This window comes from Oncorhynchus keta, unplaced genomic scaffold (genome assembly GCF_023373465.1).
Source record: "Oncorhynchus keta strain PuntledgeMale-10-30-2019 unplaced genomic scaffold, Oket_V2 Un_contig_1599_pilon_pilon, whole genome shotgun sequence".
NCBI classification, from domain to species: domain Eukaryota; kingdom Metazoa; phylum Chordata; class Actinopteri; order Salmoniformes; family Salmonidae; genus Oncorhynchus; species Oncorhynchus keta.
The window spans coordinates 16,424-35,422 of NW_026279648.1; the positions used below are offsets into that span (position 1 = coordinate 16,424).

The window sequence follows — 18,999 nt, forward strand, 5'->3', positions numbered from 1 at the left end:
AGAAAATACAGTAGCAGCTGGATTCTTAACACTGGCTATCATCATGAGCACATAGAAAATACAGTAGCAGCTGGATTCTTAACACTGGCTATCATCATGAGCACATAGAAAATACAGTAGCAGCTGGATTCTTAACACTGGCTATCAATGTCATGAGCACATAGAAAATACAGTAGCAGCTGGATTCATGACCATTTAGGCCAGAGAGTGCAGACATGCCCAGACATGTTCAGGATGCCTAGTGACTATTTCCTCTCTCTGCCTTCTGTTAACCAGTTTTTTCTCCATCTCTTATAGCTGTCATTTCATAAAGCAGAGTGTCTTAGTGAGTGTTAGTCCATATTACAGTGTCATTGTCAAATCACAAGTAGCAAAGTAGAGACTTAGTCTTTCTAAAAAACAATGCAGTGAAACCATGCTGAGATGTTCTCACCAGTAATGAGAATCTTCATCAGACACCTACATTATCTTACCCCTTCATGTTCACACTGCTCTATAGTTGTGGAAGTACCTAAATACTCATCCCCCACACAGAATGCTCAGAGACACAATGAGCCAGTCTGCAACCTTGAATGGCCCGTTTAGTGAGCTACCTTATGAGACTTCATTATACTGAATGTCTAGCTCTTTCAGAACAGTTAGGCTGATTTCCTCTGTGTATCTGTTTACAGTAGTAGTAGTGGCAGTAGTAGTGGTGGTGGTGGTAGTGGTAGTAATAGTAGTAGAATCTATTAGTTACTCAACTGTAAATAAAGTGAATGTACATTTGAATGTAAGTCGACTAATATGCTTTCAAGTTAGTTACTCATGTTCTTACTGTATTGTTCTATGTAATTACACCAATAACCTGAAATCCCATGTAATTACATGACATATGTGCAACTGTGTGTGTGTGCGTGAGGTAGTCTCAAGGCCTGCTGGGTTTTACTACCAACTTGAACAGTGTGTCTTTTGAACTTCTCTAGGTAACTGTATTGTGAAGCCATTTGACCAGGAACCCATTGAACTAGATGATTATGACTCACAGTAGCTTGAGACATGCAGAGAGATCTTGGTGTTGTTGCTATGGCTCCAGTAAGTTGAACTTTTTCATCAAATGTTATTTTATACTTGAGATTCTTCAAAGTAGCCACCCTTTGCCTTGATGACAGCTTTGCACACTCTTGGCATTCTCTCAACCAGCTTCATGAGGTAGTCATCTGGAATGCATTTCAATTAACAGGTGTGCCTTGTTAATTGAAATGCAGGTCAGTCATTCTGGAAAATGTCAAGAACTTTGAAAGTTTCTTCAAGTGCATTCGCAAAAACCATCGAACGCTATGATAATAATGGCTCTCATTAGGACCACCACAGGAAAGGAAGACCCAGAGTTATCTCTGCTGCAGAGGATACGTTCATTAGAGTTACCAGCCTCAGAAATTGCAGGCCAAATAAATGCTTCACAGAGTTCAAGTAACAGACACATCTCAACATCAACTGTTCAGAGGAGACTTAGGCCTACATGGTCAAATTGCTGCAAAGAAACCACTACTAAAGGACACCAATGAGAATAAGAAACTTGCTTAGGCCAAGCAACACGAGCAATGGACATTAGACTGGTAGAAATCTGTCCTGGTTCCAACCACCCTGTCTTTGTGAGACGCAGAGAAAGTGAATGGATGATCTCTGCATATGTGGTTCCCACCATGAAGCATGGCGGTGGAGGTGTGGGGGTGCTTTGCTGGTGACACTGTTCATGATTTATTAAGAATTCAAGGTACACTTAACCAGCATTGCTACCAATGCATTCTGCAGTGATACACCACCCCATCTGGTTTGCACTTAGTGGGACTATCATTTGTTTTTCAACAGGACAAGGACCTAAAACACACCTCCGGGTTGTGGTAAGGGCTATTTGACCAAGGAGAATGATGCATCAGATTACCTTTCTTCCACAATCACCCGACCTCAACCCAATTGAGATGGTTTGGGATGAGTTGGACCGCAGAGTGTAAATAAAGCAGCCAACAAGTGCTCAGCATATGTGGGAACTCCTTCAAGACTGTTGAAAAAGCATTCCAGGTGAAGCTGGTTGAGAGAATGTCAAGAGTGTGCAAAGCTGTCATCAAGGCAAAGGATGGTTACTTTGAAGAATGTAAAATATAACATGTTTTTTAATTTGTTTAACACTTTTTTTGGTTACTTACTGTCCATGCTGTAGTATTGATTTATTATTATTTATTATTTATTTATTATTTAATCTGTTCTGAATACTGTGGCATGTAGCCTAGCGTGTTGTAACGGTAGCCTAGCGCCTAGCGCTTAAGAGCGTTGCGCCAGTAACGGTTTGCTGGTTTGAATCCCTGAGCTGACTAGTTGAAAAAAATTGGTTAATGTGCCTTTGAGCAAGGCACTTAACACTAATTGCTCCTGTAAGTCACTCTGGATACGAGCGTCTGCTAAAAATGTACTGTGGTTGTACTGACAGGCAGACTATTGTTACTCTGAGATAGTGTATATCCATTATTACAATATGTCTACATCAACATTTTTAAATGACATATTTTAGTTTTCCTTATTGTTAAATGTGTAGAATTAATAATCATGTGTGATACAGTATATCCAGGTTTATTTGCTTTGTAACCCAGTTCAACAGCTTGTATTGAAACATTAAACCATTAAGTCATGTTTCTGTGTTTTATTTCTTGGCCTTTGTTCTTCCCTCAGTAGGGCCTCATTTCCCACTCTTTCCATTGTTTCACAGTTATTCAAAGACAAAGCTGGTTTGTCAGGTCAAGAGGGGGGCATCTTGGCATAATGTTGAGTAATGAGCACTGTATCTGGGTTAGAGGAATACTGGAAAATAGACATCCAGTCAGCACAAAGACATACTACTTCCTGTGGTGGGGATTTCATCACTTCTTCTGGCTCATAGCTCACAGCTGAGTAATGTTAATCCTCTTAGAAACACTGACTACAAGCTACACTTGTTTATTTCAGCCCTGCCAACCAGATGCTTATCGTCTGCATTTGACTTGACTTCCTAACTCCTGATGTATAACTGTATAACTGTATATCTGCTCCTGGTATCTACAAATAGTTATCTGAGATTAGCTGTGCTGTTCTCACTGTAACAACACCAGTATATCATTTTCAGTGTAACATTTCACATAGGTCATGTCTTCTTTTCAACCCTCATTTCCATGTGTAATGTTTAAGGAATGCCATCATTTTCTCACTCAACTCAGTTTATTTTCTCCAGGAGCTGGTTTATGGTGCTGATGTAACACACACTAAAATAAGGTACTCTAAACGAAATAGACACGAGGTACAAGCAAACCAATTATAAAACTGACTCAAATTCAAAGTAGCATTTTAAACAAAGCAATTCAGTGTGCCTTGGGTTATTGATGAAGAAACTGTTAATGAACCTCAGGTTGGACACAGGGCTGAAGTGGCACCACCTTTCATTTAAAAAAATAATTTATAAGTAATCCAAGCTAAGTGAAATGATGGACATATTACGGAACGGTGGCCCCATGTTCCAGAAGAATGTACCCATTGCACTCTTCATTACAAATACTCTTACACACACAGACACACACACACACAGTTGATAGTAACAGCCTGTGTGTGAATGCGAAGGGAAATTCCATCTCAGAGCTGAGAGACCAGGTCCTCTGAGGTTGGTAGTCAAACCATCCCCCACTCCCAGTAGTAGAGCTCAGGGGAATGAATAGCTGGAGTCACATACTGCGTGAAGAGGTATCAGGTGGGTAGGGAAGCATGTAGGCACTGTAAAGTCGTCATCCTTCCTCTGCATATGGTGTCTAGTAGGCATGCTTGTAGGCTGTGTCATGTGTGCATGCCAAAATTGTGCAATAGGGCTGGAGGAGATGATTGATTAGGGGAAGTGGAGAGGAGAGAGGGTAGAACTGCCGGTTTTAGTCACCCTGATTGAAGGTGACATAATATCGTATAGTTTCTGTCACCATAAAATAATCGAGACGTGGCCTTATAGCTACATCATTGGCTGAACGCGATAGAGGCTCGTGTACAGCAGTGTAGTTATTGGCTATCCGATTGCCTGGAGGCGTGGTTAACGCGGCCTTATAGCTACATCATTGGCTGAACGCGATAGAGGCTCGTGTACAGCAGTGTAGTTATTGGCTATCCGATTGCCTGGGGGCGTGGTTAACGCAGCAGAAAGTCCTAAAAGCAGGGTTGACGTTTGAAAGCGCTTCATTCGCAGCGGAACGCAGTGAACAGAAATCTGTTTTACATCCATTTTAATGACTACACAACAAAGAGGAATTCTGGCGAAATGGTGTCAATCTTCGCTGTGCATGGTGAGGACTGGATACATTCCTCGCATTCATAGGTAGAGATATGTGACATGAGATGATATCATTTATCATTTTTAACCATGTTGTAATGAAACAGGCAGGAAGCATGTATCGAACCCTCGAATCTTCTATCCCGAAGTACAGCGAGCTTATCGATTGTGCCCCAAAAGCACACTAAAGCCGCTGAGTCGATTTCAGCGCTTATAAACCCAGGGTCGTTACAATATGTTTAAGCTACATGCCGACATTGTTTATTTGCAAAGACATTGTTAATGAAGTAGCCTTAAAGTGATGCTCCAAAGGTTTTGATTAATTCCAGCCAGTAGTTTTGAAAGTTGTGCTCACGTCTGTAGAGGTCTTCTTGGGGCCCGAAAATGAGACCCGAACCGAATTGGACCAGCAAACTTTCCACTCGACCATAAACAGGACCTGGTCATTTCAAAAATAAAATCAGTACCCTACCCGATTTGGATCTGATGTGGACCAGATCCGACCTGAAACAGGTCTGAGGTGAGAGAGGGTCAGGGCCAGGTAGGGTCGGGTCTGTAGGACCCAAATGGATCCAAAATATTAAATAGTAAGTTTTATTGCCTTGCAAGACAGCAACTTGTCTGGTTGGGAAGTTTCACATGTGCATTTTCTGTTGTATCCTTCTACTGAAATGTTTGTTCAACAGAAATAAGGAAAACATTTCCTGAAATCACCTATCATGATGGCATTATGAAAATACTCCGCTGTAGACCACAAACATAACTCCTGATTACATTGGGTAGCTGATATTCAGAGCTTAAATAGTCAAATGGGTTAGTCACAGGAATCAGGACTTAGACACCCAATGTAACAGCCTGTTCTACAAACGGTGGGCCTAACACATGGACGGTCATTCATAACATTCCATTGCAGACTGCCACGGTAGGCCAAATGATCTAAAACTACATGTTATGGTAGAGGAATTAACATTCAATTCTATAGCAACAACTGTTAGAAATTCCTGTAGTCAGCATGCCAATTGCACGCTCCCTCAAATGTTGACATTTACATTTACATTTACATTTAAGTCATTTAGCAGACGCTCTTATCCAGAGCGACTTACAAATTGGTGCATACACCTTATGACAACCAGTGGAACAGCCACTTGCATCTAAATCTTGTTGGGGGTGAGAAGGGGGGTGAGAAGGATTACTTACCCTTACTTACCCTATCCTAGGTATTCCTTGAAGAGGTGGGGTTTCAGGTGTCTCCGGAAGGTGGTGATTGACTCCGCTGTCCTGGCGTCGTGAGGGAGTTTGTTCCACCATTGGGGGCCAGAGCAGCGAACAGTTTTGACTGGGCTGAGCGGGAACTGTACTTCCTCAGTGGTAGGGAGGCGAGCAGGCCAGAGGTGGATGAACGCAGTGCCCTTGTTTGGGTGTAGGGCCTGATCAGAGCCTGGAGGTACTGAGGTGCCGTTCCCCTCACAGCTCCGTAGGCGAGCACCATGGTCTTGTAGCGGATGCGAGCTTCAACTGGAAGCCAGTGGAGAGAGCGGAGGAGCGGGGTGACGTGAGAGAACTTGGGAAGGTTGAACACCAGACGGGCTGCGGCGTTCTGGATGAGTTGTAGGGGTTTAATGGCACAGGCAGGGAGCCCAGCCAACAGCGAGTTGCAGTAATCAAGACGGGAGATGACAAGTGCCTGGATTAGGACCTGCGCCGCTTCCTGTGTGAGGCAGGGTCGTACTCTGCGGATGTTGTAGAGCATGAACCTACAGGAACGGGACACCGCCTTGATGTTAGTTGAGAACGTCAGGGTGTTGTCCAGGATCACGCCAAGGTTCTTAGCGCTCTGGGAGGAGGACACAATGGAGTTGTCAACCGTGATGGCGAGATCATGGAACGGGCAGTCCTTCCCCGGGAGGAAGAGGAGCTCCGTCTTGCTGAGGTTCAGCTTGAGGTGGTGATCCGTCATCCACACTGATATGTCTGCCAGACATGCAGAGATGCGATTCGCCACCTGGTCATCAGAAGGGGGAAAGGAGAAGATTAATTGTGTGTCGTCTGCATAGCAATGATAGGAGAGACCATGTGAGGTTATGACAGAGCCAAGTGACTTGGTGTATAGCGAGAATAAGAGAGGGCCTAGAACAGAGCCCTGGGGGACACCAGTGGTGAGAGCGCGTGGTGAGGAGACAGATTCTCGCCACGCCACCTGTTAGGAGCGACCTGTCAGGTAGGACGCAATCCAAGCGTGGGCCGCGCCGGAGATGCCCAACTCGGAGAGGGTGGAGAGGAGGATCTGATGGTTCACAGTATCGAAGGCAGCCGATAGGTCTAGAAGGATGAGAGCAGAGGAGAGAGAGTTAGCTTTAGCAGTGCGGAGCGCCTCCGTGATACAGAGAAGAGCAGTCTCAGTTGAATGACTAGTCTTGAAACCTGACTGATTTGGATCAAGAAGGTCATTCTGAGAGAGATAGCGGTAGAGCTGGCCAAGGACGGCACGCTCAAGAGTTTTGGAGAGAAAAGAGAGAAGGGATACTGGTCTGTAGTTGTTGACATCGGAGGGATCGAGTGTAGGTTTTTTCAGAAGGGGTGCAACTCTCGCTCTCTTGAAGACGGGAGGGACGTAGCCAGCGGTCAGGGATGAGTTGATGAGCGAGGTGAGGTAAGGGAGAAGGTCTCCGGAAATGGTCTGGAGAAGAGAGGAGGGGATAGGGTCAAGCGGGCAGGTTGTTGGGCGGCCGGCCGTCACAAGACGCGAGATTTCATCTGGAGAGAGAGGGGAGAAAGAGGTCAGAGCATAGGGTAGGGCAGTGTGGGCAGAACCAGCAGTGTCGTTTGACTTAGCAAACGAGGATCGGATGTCATCGACCTTCTTTTCAAAATGGTTGACGAAGTCATCTGCAGAGAGGGAGGAGGGAGGGGGGAGGATTCAGGAGGGAGGAGAAGGTGGCAAAGAGCTTCCTAGGGTTAGAGGCAGATGCTTGGAATTTAGAATGGTAGAAAGTGGCTTTAGCAGCAGAGACAGAGGAGGAAAATGTAGAGAGGAGGGAGTGAAAGGATGCCAGGTCCGCAGGGAGGCGAGTTTTCCTCCATTTCCGCTCGGCTGCCCGGAGCCCTGTTCTGTGAGCTCGCAATGAGTCGTCGAGCCACGGAGCGGGAGGGGAGGACCGAGCCGGCCTGGAGGATAGGGGACATAGGGAGTCAAAGGATGCAGTAAGGGGAGGAGAGGAGGGTTGAGGAGGCAGAATCAGGAGATAGGTTGGAGAAAGTTTGAGCAGAGGGAAGAGAAGATAGGATGGAAGAGGAGAGAGTAGCGGGGGAGAGAGAGCGAAGGTTGGGACGGCGCGATACCATCCGAGTAGGGGCAGTGTGGGAAGTGTTGGATGAGAGCGAGAGGGAAAAGGATACAAGGTAGTGGTCGGAGACTTGGAGGGGAGTTGCAATGAGGTTAGTGGAAGAACAGCATCTAGTAAAGATGAGGTCAAGCGTATTGCCTGCCTTGTGAGTAGGGGGGGAAGGTGAGAGGGTGAGGTCAAAAGAGGAGAGGAGTGGAAAGAAGGAGGCAGAGAGGAATGAGTCAAAGGTAGACGTGGGGAGGTTAAAGTCGCCCAGAACTGTGAGAGGTGAGCCGTCCTCAGGAAAGGAGCTTATCAAGGCATCAAGCTCATCTGTGGCATTGTGACAAAACAGCACGTTTTACAGGGGCCTTTTATTGTCCCCAGCACAAAGTGCACCTGTGTAATGGTCATGCTGTTTAATCAGCTTCTTGATATGCCACACCTGTCAGGTGGATGGATTATCTTGGCAAAGGAGAAATGCTCACTTAAAGGGATGTAAACAAATTTGTGCACAACATTTTAGATAAATAAGATTTTTGTGCATATGGGACATTTCTGAGATTTTATTTCAGCCCATGAAACATGGGACCAACACTTTACATGTTGTGTTTATATTTTTGTTCAGTGTATATATATTAGAGGTCGACCGATTAATCGGAATGGACGATTAATTAGGGCTGATTTCAAGTTTTCATAACAATGCCTATTTTTTTTTTTACATTTAATATTTTATTTATTTTTATATTACCTTTATTTAACTAGGCAAGTCAGTTAAGACATTCTTATTTTCAATGGCTGCTTAGGAACGGTGGGTTAACTGCCTTGTTCAGCGGCAGAATGACAGATTTTCACCTTGTCAGCTCAGGGGATCCAATCTTACAGTTAACTTGTCCAACGCTATAACCACCTGCCTCTCGTTCCACTCCACAAGGAGATTGCCTGTTACACGAATGCAGTAGAAGCCAAGGTAAGTTGCTAGCTAGCTAAACTTATCTTATAAAAAAACTAGTTATAACTACACATGGTTGACGATATTACTAGTTTAATCGAGCTTGTCCTACTTTGCATATAATCGATGCAACGCTGGGGGAGGATTTAACAAAAGCGCATTTGCAGAAAAAGCACAATCGTTGGACGACTGTACCTAACCATAAACACCAATGCCTTTCTTAAAATCAATACACAGAAGTATATATTTTTAGACCTGCATATTTAGCTAAAAGAAATCCAGGTTAGCAGGCAATATTAATCAGGTGAAATTGTGTCACTTCTCTTGCGTTCATTGCACGCAGAGTCAGTGTATATGCAACAGTTGGGGCAGGCTGGCTCATTGCGAACTAATTTGCCAGAATTTTACGTAATTATGACATAACATTGAAGGTTGTGCAATGTAACAGGAATATTTAGACTTAGAGATGCCACCCGTTAGATAAAATACAGAGCGGTTCCGTATTTCACTGAAATAATAAACATTTTGTTTGATAGTTTCTGGATTCAAACATATTAATGACCTAAGGCTCGTATTTCTGTTTGTATTTCTGTGTGTTATGGTATAATTAAGTCTATGATTTGATAGCGCAGTCTGACTGAGCGATGGTAGGCATCAGCAGGCTCATAAGCATTCATTCAAACAGGACTTTTGTGCGTTTTGCCAGCAGCTCTTCGTAAGCACAGCTCTGTTTATGACATCAAGGCTGTCAGCCTAATGGCTGGTGTAACCGATGTGAAATGGCTAGCTAGTTAGCGTGGTGTGCGCTAATAGCGTTTCAAACATCACTCGCTCTGAGACTTGGAGAAGTTATTCCCCTTGCTCTGGGCCGTGGCTTTTATGGGGCGATGGGTAAAGCTGCTTTGAGTGTGGCTGTTGTGTTCCTGGTTCAAGCCCAGGTAGGGGCGAGGAGAGGGACGGAAGCTATACTGTTACACTGGCATTACTATAGTGCCTAAAAGAACATCCACTAGTCAAAGGTATATGAAATACAAATGGTAGAGAGAAATAGTCCTATAAATACTATATTAACTACAACCTAAAACCTCTTACCTTGGAATATTGAAGACTCATGTTGAAAGGAACCACCAGCTTTCATATGTTCTCATGTTCTGAGCAAGGAACTTAAACGTTAGCTTTTTTACATGGCACATATTGCACTTCTCCAACACTTTGTTTTTGCATTATTTAAACCAAATTGAACATATTTTATTTGAGGTATGGTATATTTTATTTGATGTATTATATTAAGGTACAATAAGTGTTCATTCAGTATTGTTGTAATTGTCATTATTACAAATACATAAAAATTGTCCGATTTTTAATCAGTATCAGCTTTTTTTGGTCCTCCAATAATCTGTATCGGCGTTGAAAAATCATGATTGGTCGACCTCTAATATATAAATATATATTTGTTTTTAATAACTTCTGATTTTTCAGTGAGTGCTGCAGTACCCTTAGCACTGCTACTTTTCGTGGTTATGTACACAGTAGGAAAGCCCAGAAACGTGAAGGCCATGCTATTGCAAAATAGACTCTATAAACGGGATCATATAAACCATGCAACGTCCAGAGTTGTAGCTCATTTTCTTTTCTCTCACAGTGGTGTTTCTGCTGACTAGATGTGCCAGCTTCCTGTCCATGCACTGTAACTGTTCTCAAGCTCCCAATGGTACAACAACCTATCACCTCTCAGAGCCCCCGCCTTCAATGAATTGTGAAACAGAGTGGGCATATCCAAATGTGAGTGACAGCAGAAATAACCCAATCATTCAGAAGCAGGGTTAGGGTCAATTTCAATTGAAGTCAGTCAAATGCATGAAGTGGTCTGAATTTTTTTCCAAAAATGTAAAAGCTTTTGACATAACTTCTCCTTTTTCAACTTATTGAGAAGTCATTGAAAATAGATGCCCTTTTTAAATTATTGAATTGGAATTTCAATTTACTTCCTGATTGGCTGACTTCAATTTGATTTAAACCCCAACCCTGTTCAGAAGACTAGTGCATCTGTCATCATTAGGGAACAAGTTGTTACTGACCAGGAGAAACTCTGTCTGTGTTTTTGTTTAGGGATCCACGCTGACCTTTAAAGGTGAAACAAATGCAAATCAGGTTCTGGGTCTGACCAGACAGTCCATCACTACCACAGTCTGTCTGGGCAGCCTGAAGTATACGGTGGACTGTGTAAAGCCTCAGGTACTAATATTGCCTTTGAATTTGGTTGTCACCTCTTCTCTGTGTAAGTGAGAAGTAAGGTCAGACATTCAGAAAGAGGGGATCACACGAAAGTGCTGGCGATGGATCAATGCTTGGCTGGAGTTGTAGTCTAGACTGTAGTCTAGTCTAGACTCTAGACCTTTACATCACTTCATGGTCTCTTATTGTCACCTCTCTGTTGTCTTTCAGGTGGTGAATAAAGTAGAATGTGAGTATAACCCCACCTCCAACTGAAAACAACTAGATTATACACACACACACCGACACACACAGAGACTCCGAGACACGCAAATGCGCACACAAACGCACTGTGGTTTCCATTCATCAGTGTACTAACTTCTTTGTACAGTAACTGAATAAAAATCACACAGGAACTGAAGACTGTGTTGGAGCATGTGAGGGTGGAGTATGAGTCCAGATCAAAGCATGTTAAATGAGCACGTAGGGCACTTCTCGAATGCGTACTCCGTTTGAACATATTTTGACGCAAGCTTCAACAAAGTATCCATTGAAATCAATGGCAGACATTATTTTTTTTATTTTTTTAACCTGCCAAGTCCGTTAAGAACATTCTTATTTACAATGACCGCCTACTGGGGAGCAGTCGGTTAACTGCCTTGTTCAGGGGAAGAATGACAGATTTTGACTTTGTCAGCTCAGGGACTGAATCCAGCAACCTTTCGGTAACTGGCCCAATGCTCTAACCACTAGGCTACCTGCCACCCCAGGTAGCCTCGTTATGTGAGCTGAAGCTATAGAAAATAAATTCAGACTAATTAAATGTTTCCCATTCACATGTCATATGTTGCCTGACTCCAATATATTGATACGTTAATACAGTGACCTCAAAGTATTGGGACAGTGACAATTTTTGTCTGCACTTTAACCGCATAGTCATTGTATCGTTTCAAATCCTAAGTGCTGGAGTACAGAGCCAAAACAACAACATGTCACTGTTCCAATACGTTTAGAGCTCACTGTACATGCTGGGTTAATTTTGTCATGTTTACCTGCCTACAATGCCCACTGTAGTGTGTGTAGATCACAAGCCCATAATAAGTCAATAGGGCTAACTGGCTGGCTACTACTGTTACTGCTAGCTAGCTGAGAGTTATGAAGTAAAATGTTTGCTTTGTGGCTATCTTGTTTCGTCTCTATTGTTTCCATTGTCTTTGCTGGAAGATGGTTCATTGACTGGGGAGGTGCAGCGTGCGATAATACAGTAGGGGGAGTGCTGCTGAAATGTAATGTTTTATGCGTTCTCCACACTCGTCCTCACAAGACGTACTCAAGAGAACATCCTCGGAGAATGCACTTGAAGAATGAGTGTGGAGCACGGTAGTATGCATATTGAGAAACACCCAGAGACTTAGCAGACAGACCCTGCAGTTGAGTTAACAGTTAATCAGTAAAAGTGAATAGATAACCTTGTAGTACCTGCATTGAGCTTGTTGTTTACTATATCATACCAAAGTTGCTGAACAAGTTACAAGTTACTGATCATCCCCTTGTGTTTCTTAGGTAACTGCACCATGGAACCAAGAAGCCCCTCTAATCCTGACCACATCAAGGATGTCAGACCAGGTGACAGTGTTAAGTCATAGTTGGAATCAGGATGTGTTTTAGGCACCCAGTCCTGAGAATCAATGTGTACAATGAGTGTACAAAACATTAATGACACCTGCTCTTTCCATGACATGAACTGAAAGCTATGATCCCTTATTGATGCCACTTGTTAAATCCACTTCAATCAGAGTAGATGCAGGGTTTTCATGCTCAACAGTTTCCTGTGTGTATCAAGAATGGTTCATCAACGAAAGGACATCCAGCCAACTTGACACAACCATGGGAAGCATTGGAGTCAACATGGGCCAGCATCCCTGTGGAACGCTTTTGCCCGTGCCCCAACGAATTGATGCTGTTCTGAGAGCAATATTACGTTTTGTACACTCCATGTATATGTCTACCACCATGAGTCAAGGCAGAAAGATGGTGACCTCTATATGACTTCTGAATGACTGCCATTTTGGATTTCAGTGTTTCTGTCAACTTACCCCCTCCTACTATTTACCCTAGCTATGTCCCCATGTTCATCCACTCTCTCAATTCAATATAATTTCAATTTAAGGGCTCTATTGGCATGGGAAACATGTTTACATTGTCAAAGCAAATTAAATACATAATAAACATGAAATTAACAATACAAAAATGAATAGTAAATATTATACACAAGTTCTAAAAGAATAATGATATTTCAAATGTCATTATGTCTATATACAGTGTTGTAATGATGTGAAAATATCTCCACCCCCCCTAACTATGACTCTTATCATTGTAAAATAATTGTCTTTATAATGGATTGTAGGTCTTCCTTGGCTGGTTGATTCCTTTGGTAGTTCATCAGATCATATTTAACCTCAGACTCAGCTAGGCTCTGAAGAAGTGTTTTTATTTTTTACCTTTATTTAACCAGGCAAGTCAGTTAAGAACAAATTCTTATTTTCAATGACGGCCTAGGACCAGTGGGTTAACTGCCTGTTCAGGGCAGAATGACAGATTTGTACCTTGTCAGCTCGGGGGTTTGAACTTTCAACCTTCCGGTTACTAGTCCAAAGCTCTAAGCACTAGGGTACCCTGCTGCCCCATGTGTTCCCTAAGTGGTACAGCTAAAATACTGTAACGGCAGATTAAAAATCAAATCAAATGTTATTTGTCACATGAGCCAAATACAACCGGTGGAATTATTACTTACAAGCCCTTAACCAACAATGCAGTTTTAACACTTTATTTTACTTAAGTAAAAAATAGTTCAGTAAAAAAATAAGTAATATTTAAAGAGCAGCAGTAAAATAACAGTAGCGAGTCTATGCGGTACAGAGTCAATGTGGAGGCTATATACAGGGTGTTATGGTACAGATTCAATGTGGAGGCTATATACAGGGTGTTATGGTACAGATTCAATGTGGAGGCTATATACAGGGTGTTATGGTACAGATTCAATGTGGAGGCTATATACAGGAGGTATCAGTACAGAGTCAATGTGGAGGCTATATACAGGGTGTTATGGTACAGATTCAATGTGGAGGCTATATACAGGGTGTTATGGTACAGATTCAATGTGGAGGCTATATACAGGGTGTTATGGTACAGATTCAATGTGGAGGCTATATACAGGAGGTATCAGTACAGAGTCAATGTGGAGGCTATATACAGGGTGTTATGGTACAGATTCAATGTGGAGGCTATATACAGGAGGTATCAGTACAGAGTCAATGTGGAGGCTATATACAGGAGGTATCAGTACAGAGTCAATGTGGAGGCTATATACAGGAGGTATCAGTACAGAGTCAATGTGCGGGGGCACCAGTTAGTCGAGGTAATTGAAGTAATATGTACATGTAGTTAGAGTAAAAGGTGACTATGCATAGATAATAAGAGTAGGGTTGTTAACCCCGGTGTCCTGGCTAAATTCCCAATCCGGCTCTCAAACCATCACGGTCACCTAATAATCCCCAGTTTACAATTGGCTCATCCATCTCCCTCTTCTCCCCTGTAACTATTCCCCAGGTTGTTGCTGTAAATGAGAACGTGTTTTCAGTCAATTTACCTGGTAAAATAACGGATAAATTAAAAAATAATAATAATAAACCAAGAGTAGCAGCAGTGTAAAAGAAGGGGGGGGGGCAATGCAAATAGTCTGGGTAGCCATTTGATTAGCTGTTCAGGAGTCTTGTGGCTTGGGGGTAGAAGCTGTTAAGAAGCTTTTTGAACTTGGCGCACCGGTACCGCTTGCTGTGCGACACTCTGTCAAAGTGGTTTAGTGAAATAGTTCAATGAAGATGAATTGTATAAACTTGACTTGAATGGACTGACATGCTCCACTGCTTCCCTGCCCAACAGTCCTGTGGAGTAGCTGAATATGGAGAGGCACTCAGGCTAAATCAACTCAGATCGTACAGTGCATTCGGAACATATTCCAACTCCTCCACATTTTGTTACGTTACAGCCTTATTCTAAAATTGATTAAATCATTTTTTTCTCCTCATCAATCTACACTCAATAGCCCATAATGACAAAGCAAAAACAGGTTTGTAGATTTCTTAGCAAATTTCTCACAAAAATATTCAGACCATTTACTCAGAACTTTTTTGGCAGTCTTCTTTGGTATGATGCTACAAGCTTGGCACGCCTTTTGAGGAGTTTCTCCCATTCTTCTCTGCTGATACTCTCAAGCTCTGTCAGATTGGATGGGGAGTGTTGCTGCACAGCTATTTTTGGGTCTCTAGAGATGTTCGATCGGTTTCAAGTCCGGGCTCTGGCTGGGCCACTCAAGGACATTCAGAGACTTGTCCCAAAGCCATTCCTGCGTTGTCTTGGCTGTGAGCTTTGGATCTTTGTCTTGTTAGAAGGTGAACCTTCCCAATGTGGAAAAAGGGAAGGGGTCTCAATACTCAGAATGCACTTTATATCAACACTGATAGTCAAACCTCTCGTTCTGAAATGGATTTGGGTGTTATCTGAATGCTCATGTTGAAGACTGGGTTTGTAACAGGGTCATCTGTGAGCCACAAGACTTTGTTAGTCTACTGATCTAAAGCCTATCATTAGCTTCTTCCTTTACACTCAGCCTCTCTCTCTTTCCCACACAGATGAAAGGTACCACACAGTGGCCTGGATTCCTGTGGGATGTTTTGCTGGAGTCATCATACTGTTATTTGCTGGAGAGAGGTGTGTATGGAGGGGGGTCCACACAGTGGCCTGGGTTCTTATGGGATGTTTTGCTGGAGTCATCATACTGTTATTTGCTGGAGAGAGGTGTGTATGGGGGGTCCACACAGTGGCCTGGGTTCTTATGGGATGTTTTGCTGGAGTCATCATACTGTTATTTGCTGGAGAGAGGTGTGTATGGGGGGGGTCCACACAGTGGCCTGGGTTCTTATGGGATGTTTTGCTGGAGTCATCATACTGTTATTTGCTGGAGAGAGGTGTGTATGGGGGGGGGTCCACACAGTGGCCTGGGTTCTTATGGGATGTTTTGCTGGAGTCATCATACTGTTATTTGCTGGAGAGAGGTGTGTATGGGGGGGGGTCCACACAGTGGCCTGGGTTCTTATGGGATGTTTTGCTGGAGTCATCATACTGTTATTTGCTGGAGAGAGGTGTGTATGGGGGGGTCCACACAGTGGCCTGGGTTCTTATGGGATGTTTTGCTGGAGTCATCATACTGTTATTTGCTGGAGAGAGGTGTGTATGGAGGGTGGTCCAAAGTTTGTTTAGTTTAATCAAGGTTACTGAGACACTGTGTAGGTCACTGAATGTATATAAATGATTATTTTGTGAATTTGTATGTATTGCTAAAGACATCTGTTTGGTATTTCAGTTACAGATGTGTTGACAGGAGCAGGAATAGGACCCAACGAACCTCAGTTAATGTGGACAACGCAGAAGAAACCAAAGTGTGAATGTGTGTACGTGGGTCTGGGGGTGTGTTTTGTGTGTGGGTGGGTGGGTGGGTGGGTGCGCGCGGTGGTGTGTGTGTGTGTTGTGCCCGTGTGTGTTGTGCCCGTGTGTGTGTTTTGTGGTGGGTGGGTGTGCGCGGGGGTGTGTGTGTGTGTTTTGTGGTGCGTGGGTGGGTGCACGCGGGGGTGTGTGTGTTGTGTTTGTGGTGCGTTGGTGGGTGTGTGTTGTGCCCGTGTGTGTGTTGTGCCCGTGTGTGTGTTTTGTGGTGCGTGTGTTTTGTGGTGCGTGTGTTTTGTGGTGCATGTGTGCGCATGGGGGTGGGTGTGGGTGGGTGGGTGTTGTGTGTGTTTTGTGGTGCGTAGGTGGGTGCACGCGGGGGGGTGTGTGTGGTTGTTCTTAGTGTTTTTAGCTGCCCAACTGTTTTTAAAAGTGTATTTTAATTTTTAAAGCATTGTAATGGGCAAGTGGGTTGAGCTTGTCTTGTATTACATTCTGAGACACTTTTAGTGCAGCAGTGGATCTCTTGCTGTGGAAGCTAGATTCCCATAGCTGCACTTTTAGTCTATGATAAGTGACCAGGCATATTAACACACATACATACAAATGTACAGTATACAAACTCATATTACTATGTTGGGGGGAAGTGACTCATCTGTGGTCTGTTGAGTAATAGTGTCACCTGGTAGTGGAGACGGTGTGATACTATTTGTGTTTCTAGTTACTGTAAAGATGGGTGAAAGATTTCTGTATCAGACAGCACACGAACATGACATTCCGTTCCCCCTCTCTTTCACTAGTTCCTAACAGTTCATACCAGTTCACTTCCTGTCGTATGCTGCAACAGATATAGTTCCTCTTAGAATTGGAGTTCCAGGCTTGATATTGAAGCAGAGAGGATGTGACATCAGTTCCCAGTCACACCTACTCACACCACTCTGCCTAGACATGTCTGTTAAACAATTATTATTATAATACATCATTATATATCTAGTAATATAAACATAATATACATGTTGTACATAGTAGAACATGAAATATGATTATGATATGTATTACCGTTTTCCAGTTAGTCACTGAGGAAGTGACTCATGGATCCAATGTCATTTTAATAGATTAAATTGACCCATAGACACAGATTTAAAGTTTCCCCCTAATGAAGTAGGGTTCGGGAAGCTGATCCTAGATCTGTGCCTATGGGCTCGTCTGACCCAGATTTGAGTTGTCTTTAGGTCAGCTAATGCTTATAGTGAGGGATGTAGGACTGGCATCTTTCCACATCTTATATTGGTTTATATTCTATGTGAGCACAAATCAAATAGCCAGATTCCAAACTGCTACCTTGCTGCTCTCCTTAGGAGCTTGTTGACTTCCCTTTGTGGATCTGAAAGGACAACTACAAGTGGAAGGTTAAGGGTGTGTTAGACCTGCAGGAGAAGTTAAAATGGGGCTAGAGAATCATAACTGCTGTTGTAGAAATACTGACAGGATATATAACACATTATTAGGCTTGTAATAATTTTAAGAAAATGACTTATTTTTGTTCAATTTCATAATGAATGATACTGACTGTATTTGTTAATATGATTTATTTTATTGAATCATTACTCATGTGTTTAACGCTCATTTATGTTTGCTTTGCTAACCTTCTCAACAACTCTTATTAAAACATCCTGCTATTCATCTTTGTGTCTTGTTGATTTAATCTGTTTTCCCTTGATTTAATTCATTTGCAACAGTACTGTACTCCACTCAGACTGTATCCCCTGGTGTATTAACTTGGTTTATGTGTATTACCTGACCCCGGTATGTACTGGCTTACTGCCAAAGCTGGGTGTAAGACAACGATAGAGATGTAGGGAAAGTCTGGGGACAGCCATGGCTCTCTCTCTCTCTCTGTCTCTGTCTCTGTCTCTGTCTCTGTGTGTGTGTGTGTGTGTGTGTGACGTTGACTGTAATTACATTTGTCTAACAAGTCAATCTCTCCTTAACACTCCAACTACTTCACAGTGATATAATGTAGTCTGGTGATTGACTTCAGGAAACACATTTACTGCTGTATAACCTCTCTTCCTCCTGGCTCTTAGCTGTTGATAAGCAAATGCTTGCATAGGTTGTAGTTAGGTTTAGAATAAGGGTTAGGGTTATGGCTGGGATGAGGTTAGGATGAGGGTTAAGGCTAGGGTTAGTGGATAGTTAGTTTAAATATTGTTGACAGTTATTGAACATCTACAAGCCATCTACTTGAGACTATCCAAATAAAGTGTTAACAAATAATTGGGGTAATTGTTGAATAACCTGTGGTGCCACCTTTCAATCCAGTCAGCCTAGATGAGTTGTCTTCATCTGTATTTCAATCCAGTCAGCCTAGATGAGTTGTCTTCATCTGTATTTCAATCCAGTCAGCCTAGATCAGTTGTCTTCATCTGTATTTCAATCCAGTCAGCCTAGATGAGTTGTCTTCATCTGTATTTCAATCCAGTCAGCCTAGATCAGTTGTCTTCATCTGTATTTCAATACAGTCAGCCTAGATGAGTTGTCTTCATCTGTATTTCAATCCAGTCAGCCTAGATCAGTTGTCTTCATCTGTATTTCAATACAGTCAGCCTAGATCAGTTGTCTTCATCTGTATTTCAATCCAGTCAGCCTAGATGAGTTGTCTTCATCTGTATTTCAATCCAGTCAGCCTAGATCAG

The 18,999-nt window shown here is 42.9% G+C and overlaps 1 protein-coding gene across 3 annotated transcripts; it reads left to right on the top strand.

The window, feature by feature from the left end:
* Positions 1 to 4,184: 4,184 nt before the first annotated feature.
* LOC127919191 (uncharacterized) lies at positions 4,185 to 16,352 on the top strand. 3 transcript variants are annotated; one of them, XM_052502599.1, is made up of 7 exons: positions 4,185 to 4,328; positions 10,233 to 10,372; positions 10,700 to 10,825; positions 11,036 to 11,054; positions 12,368 to 12,430; positions 15,496 to 15,574; positions 16,227 to 16,352. In XM_052502599.1, exons 1-7 carry the CDS (start codon positions 4,304 to 4,306, stop codon positions 16,306 to 16,308), a joined length of 534 nt encoding a protein of 177 aa, XP_052358559.1. In that variant the 5' UTR covers positions 4,185 to 4,303; the 3' UTR covers positions 16,309 to 16,352. The 3 variants fall into 3 exon arrangements, with proteins under 3 accessions (XP_052358559.1, XP_052358557.1, XP_052358558.1); XM_052502597.1 differs by lacking the exons at positions 15,496 to 15,574; positions 16,227 to 16,352 and adding an exon at positions 12,606 to 13,134; XM_052502598.1 differs by lacking the exons at positions 15,496 to 15,574; positions 16,227 to 16,352 and adding an exon at positions 12,606 to 13,134 and having other exon boundaries at positions 4,219 to 4,360.
* The last annotated feature ends 2,647 nt before the right edge of the window (positions 16,353 to 18,999 follow it).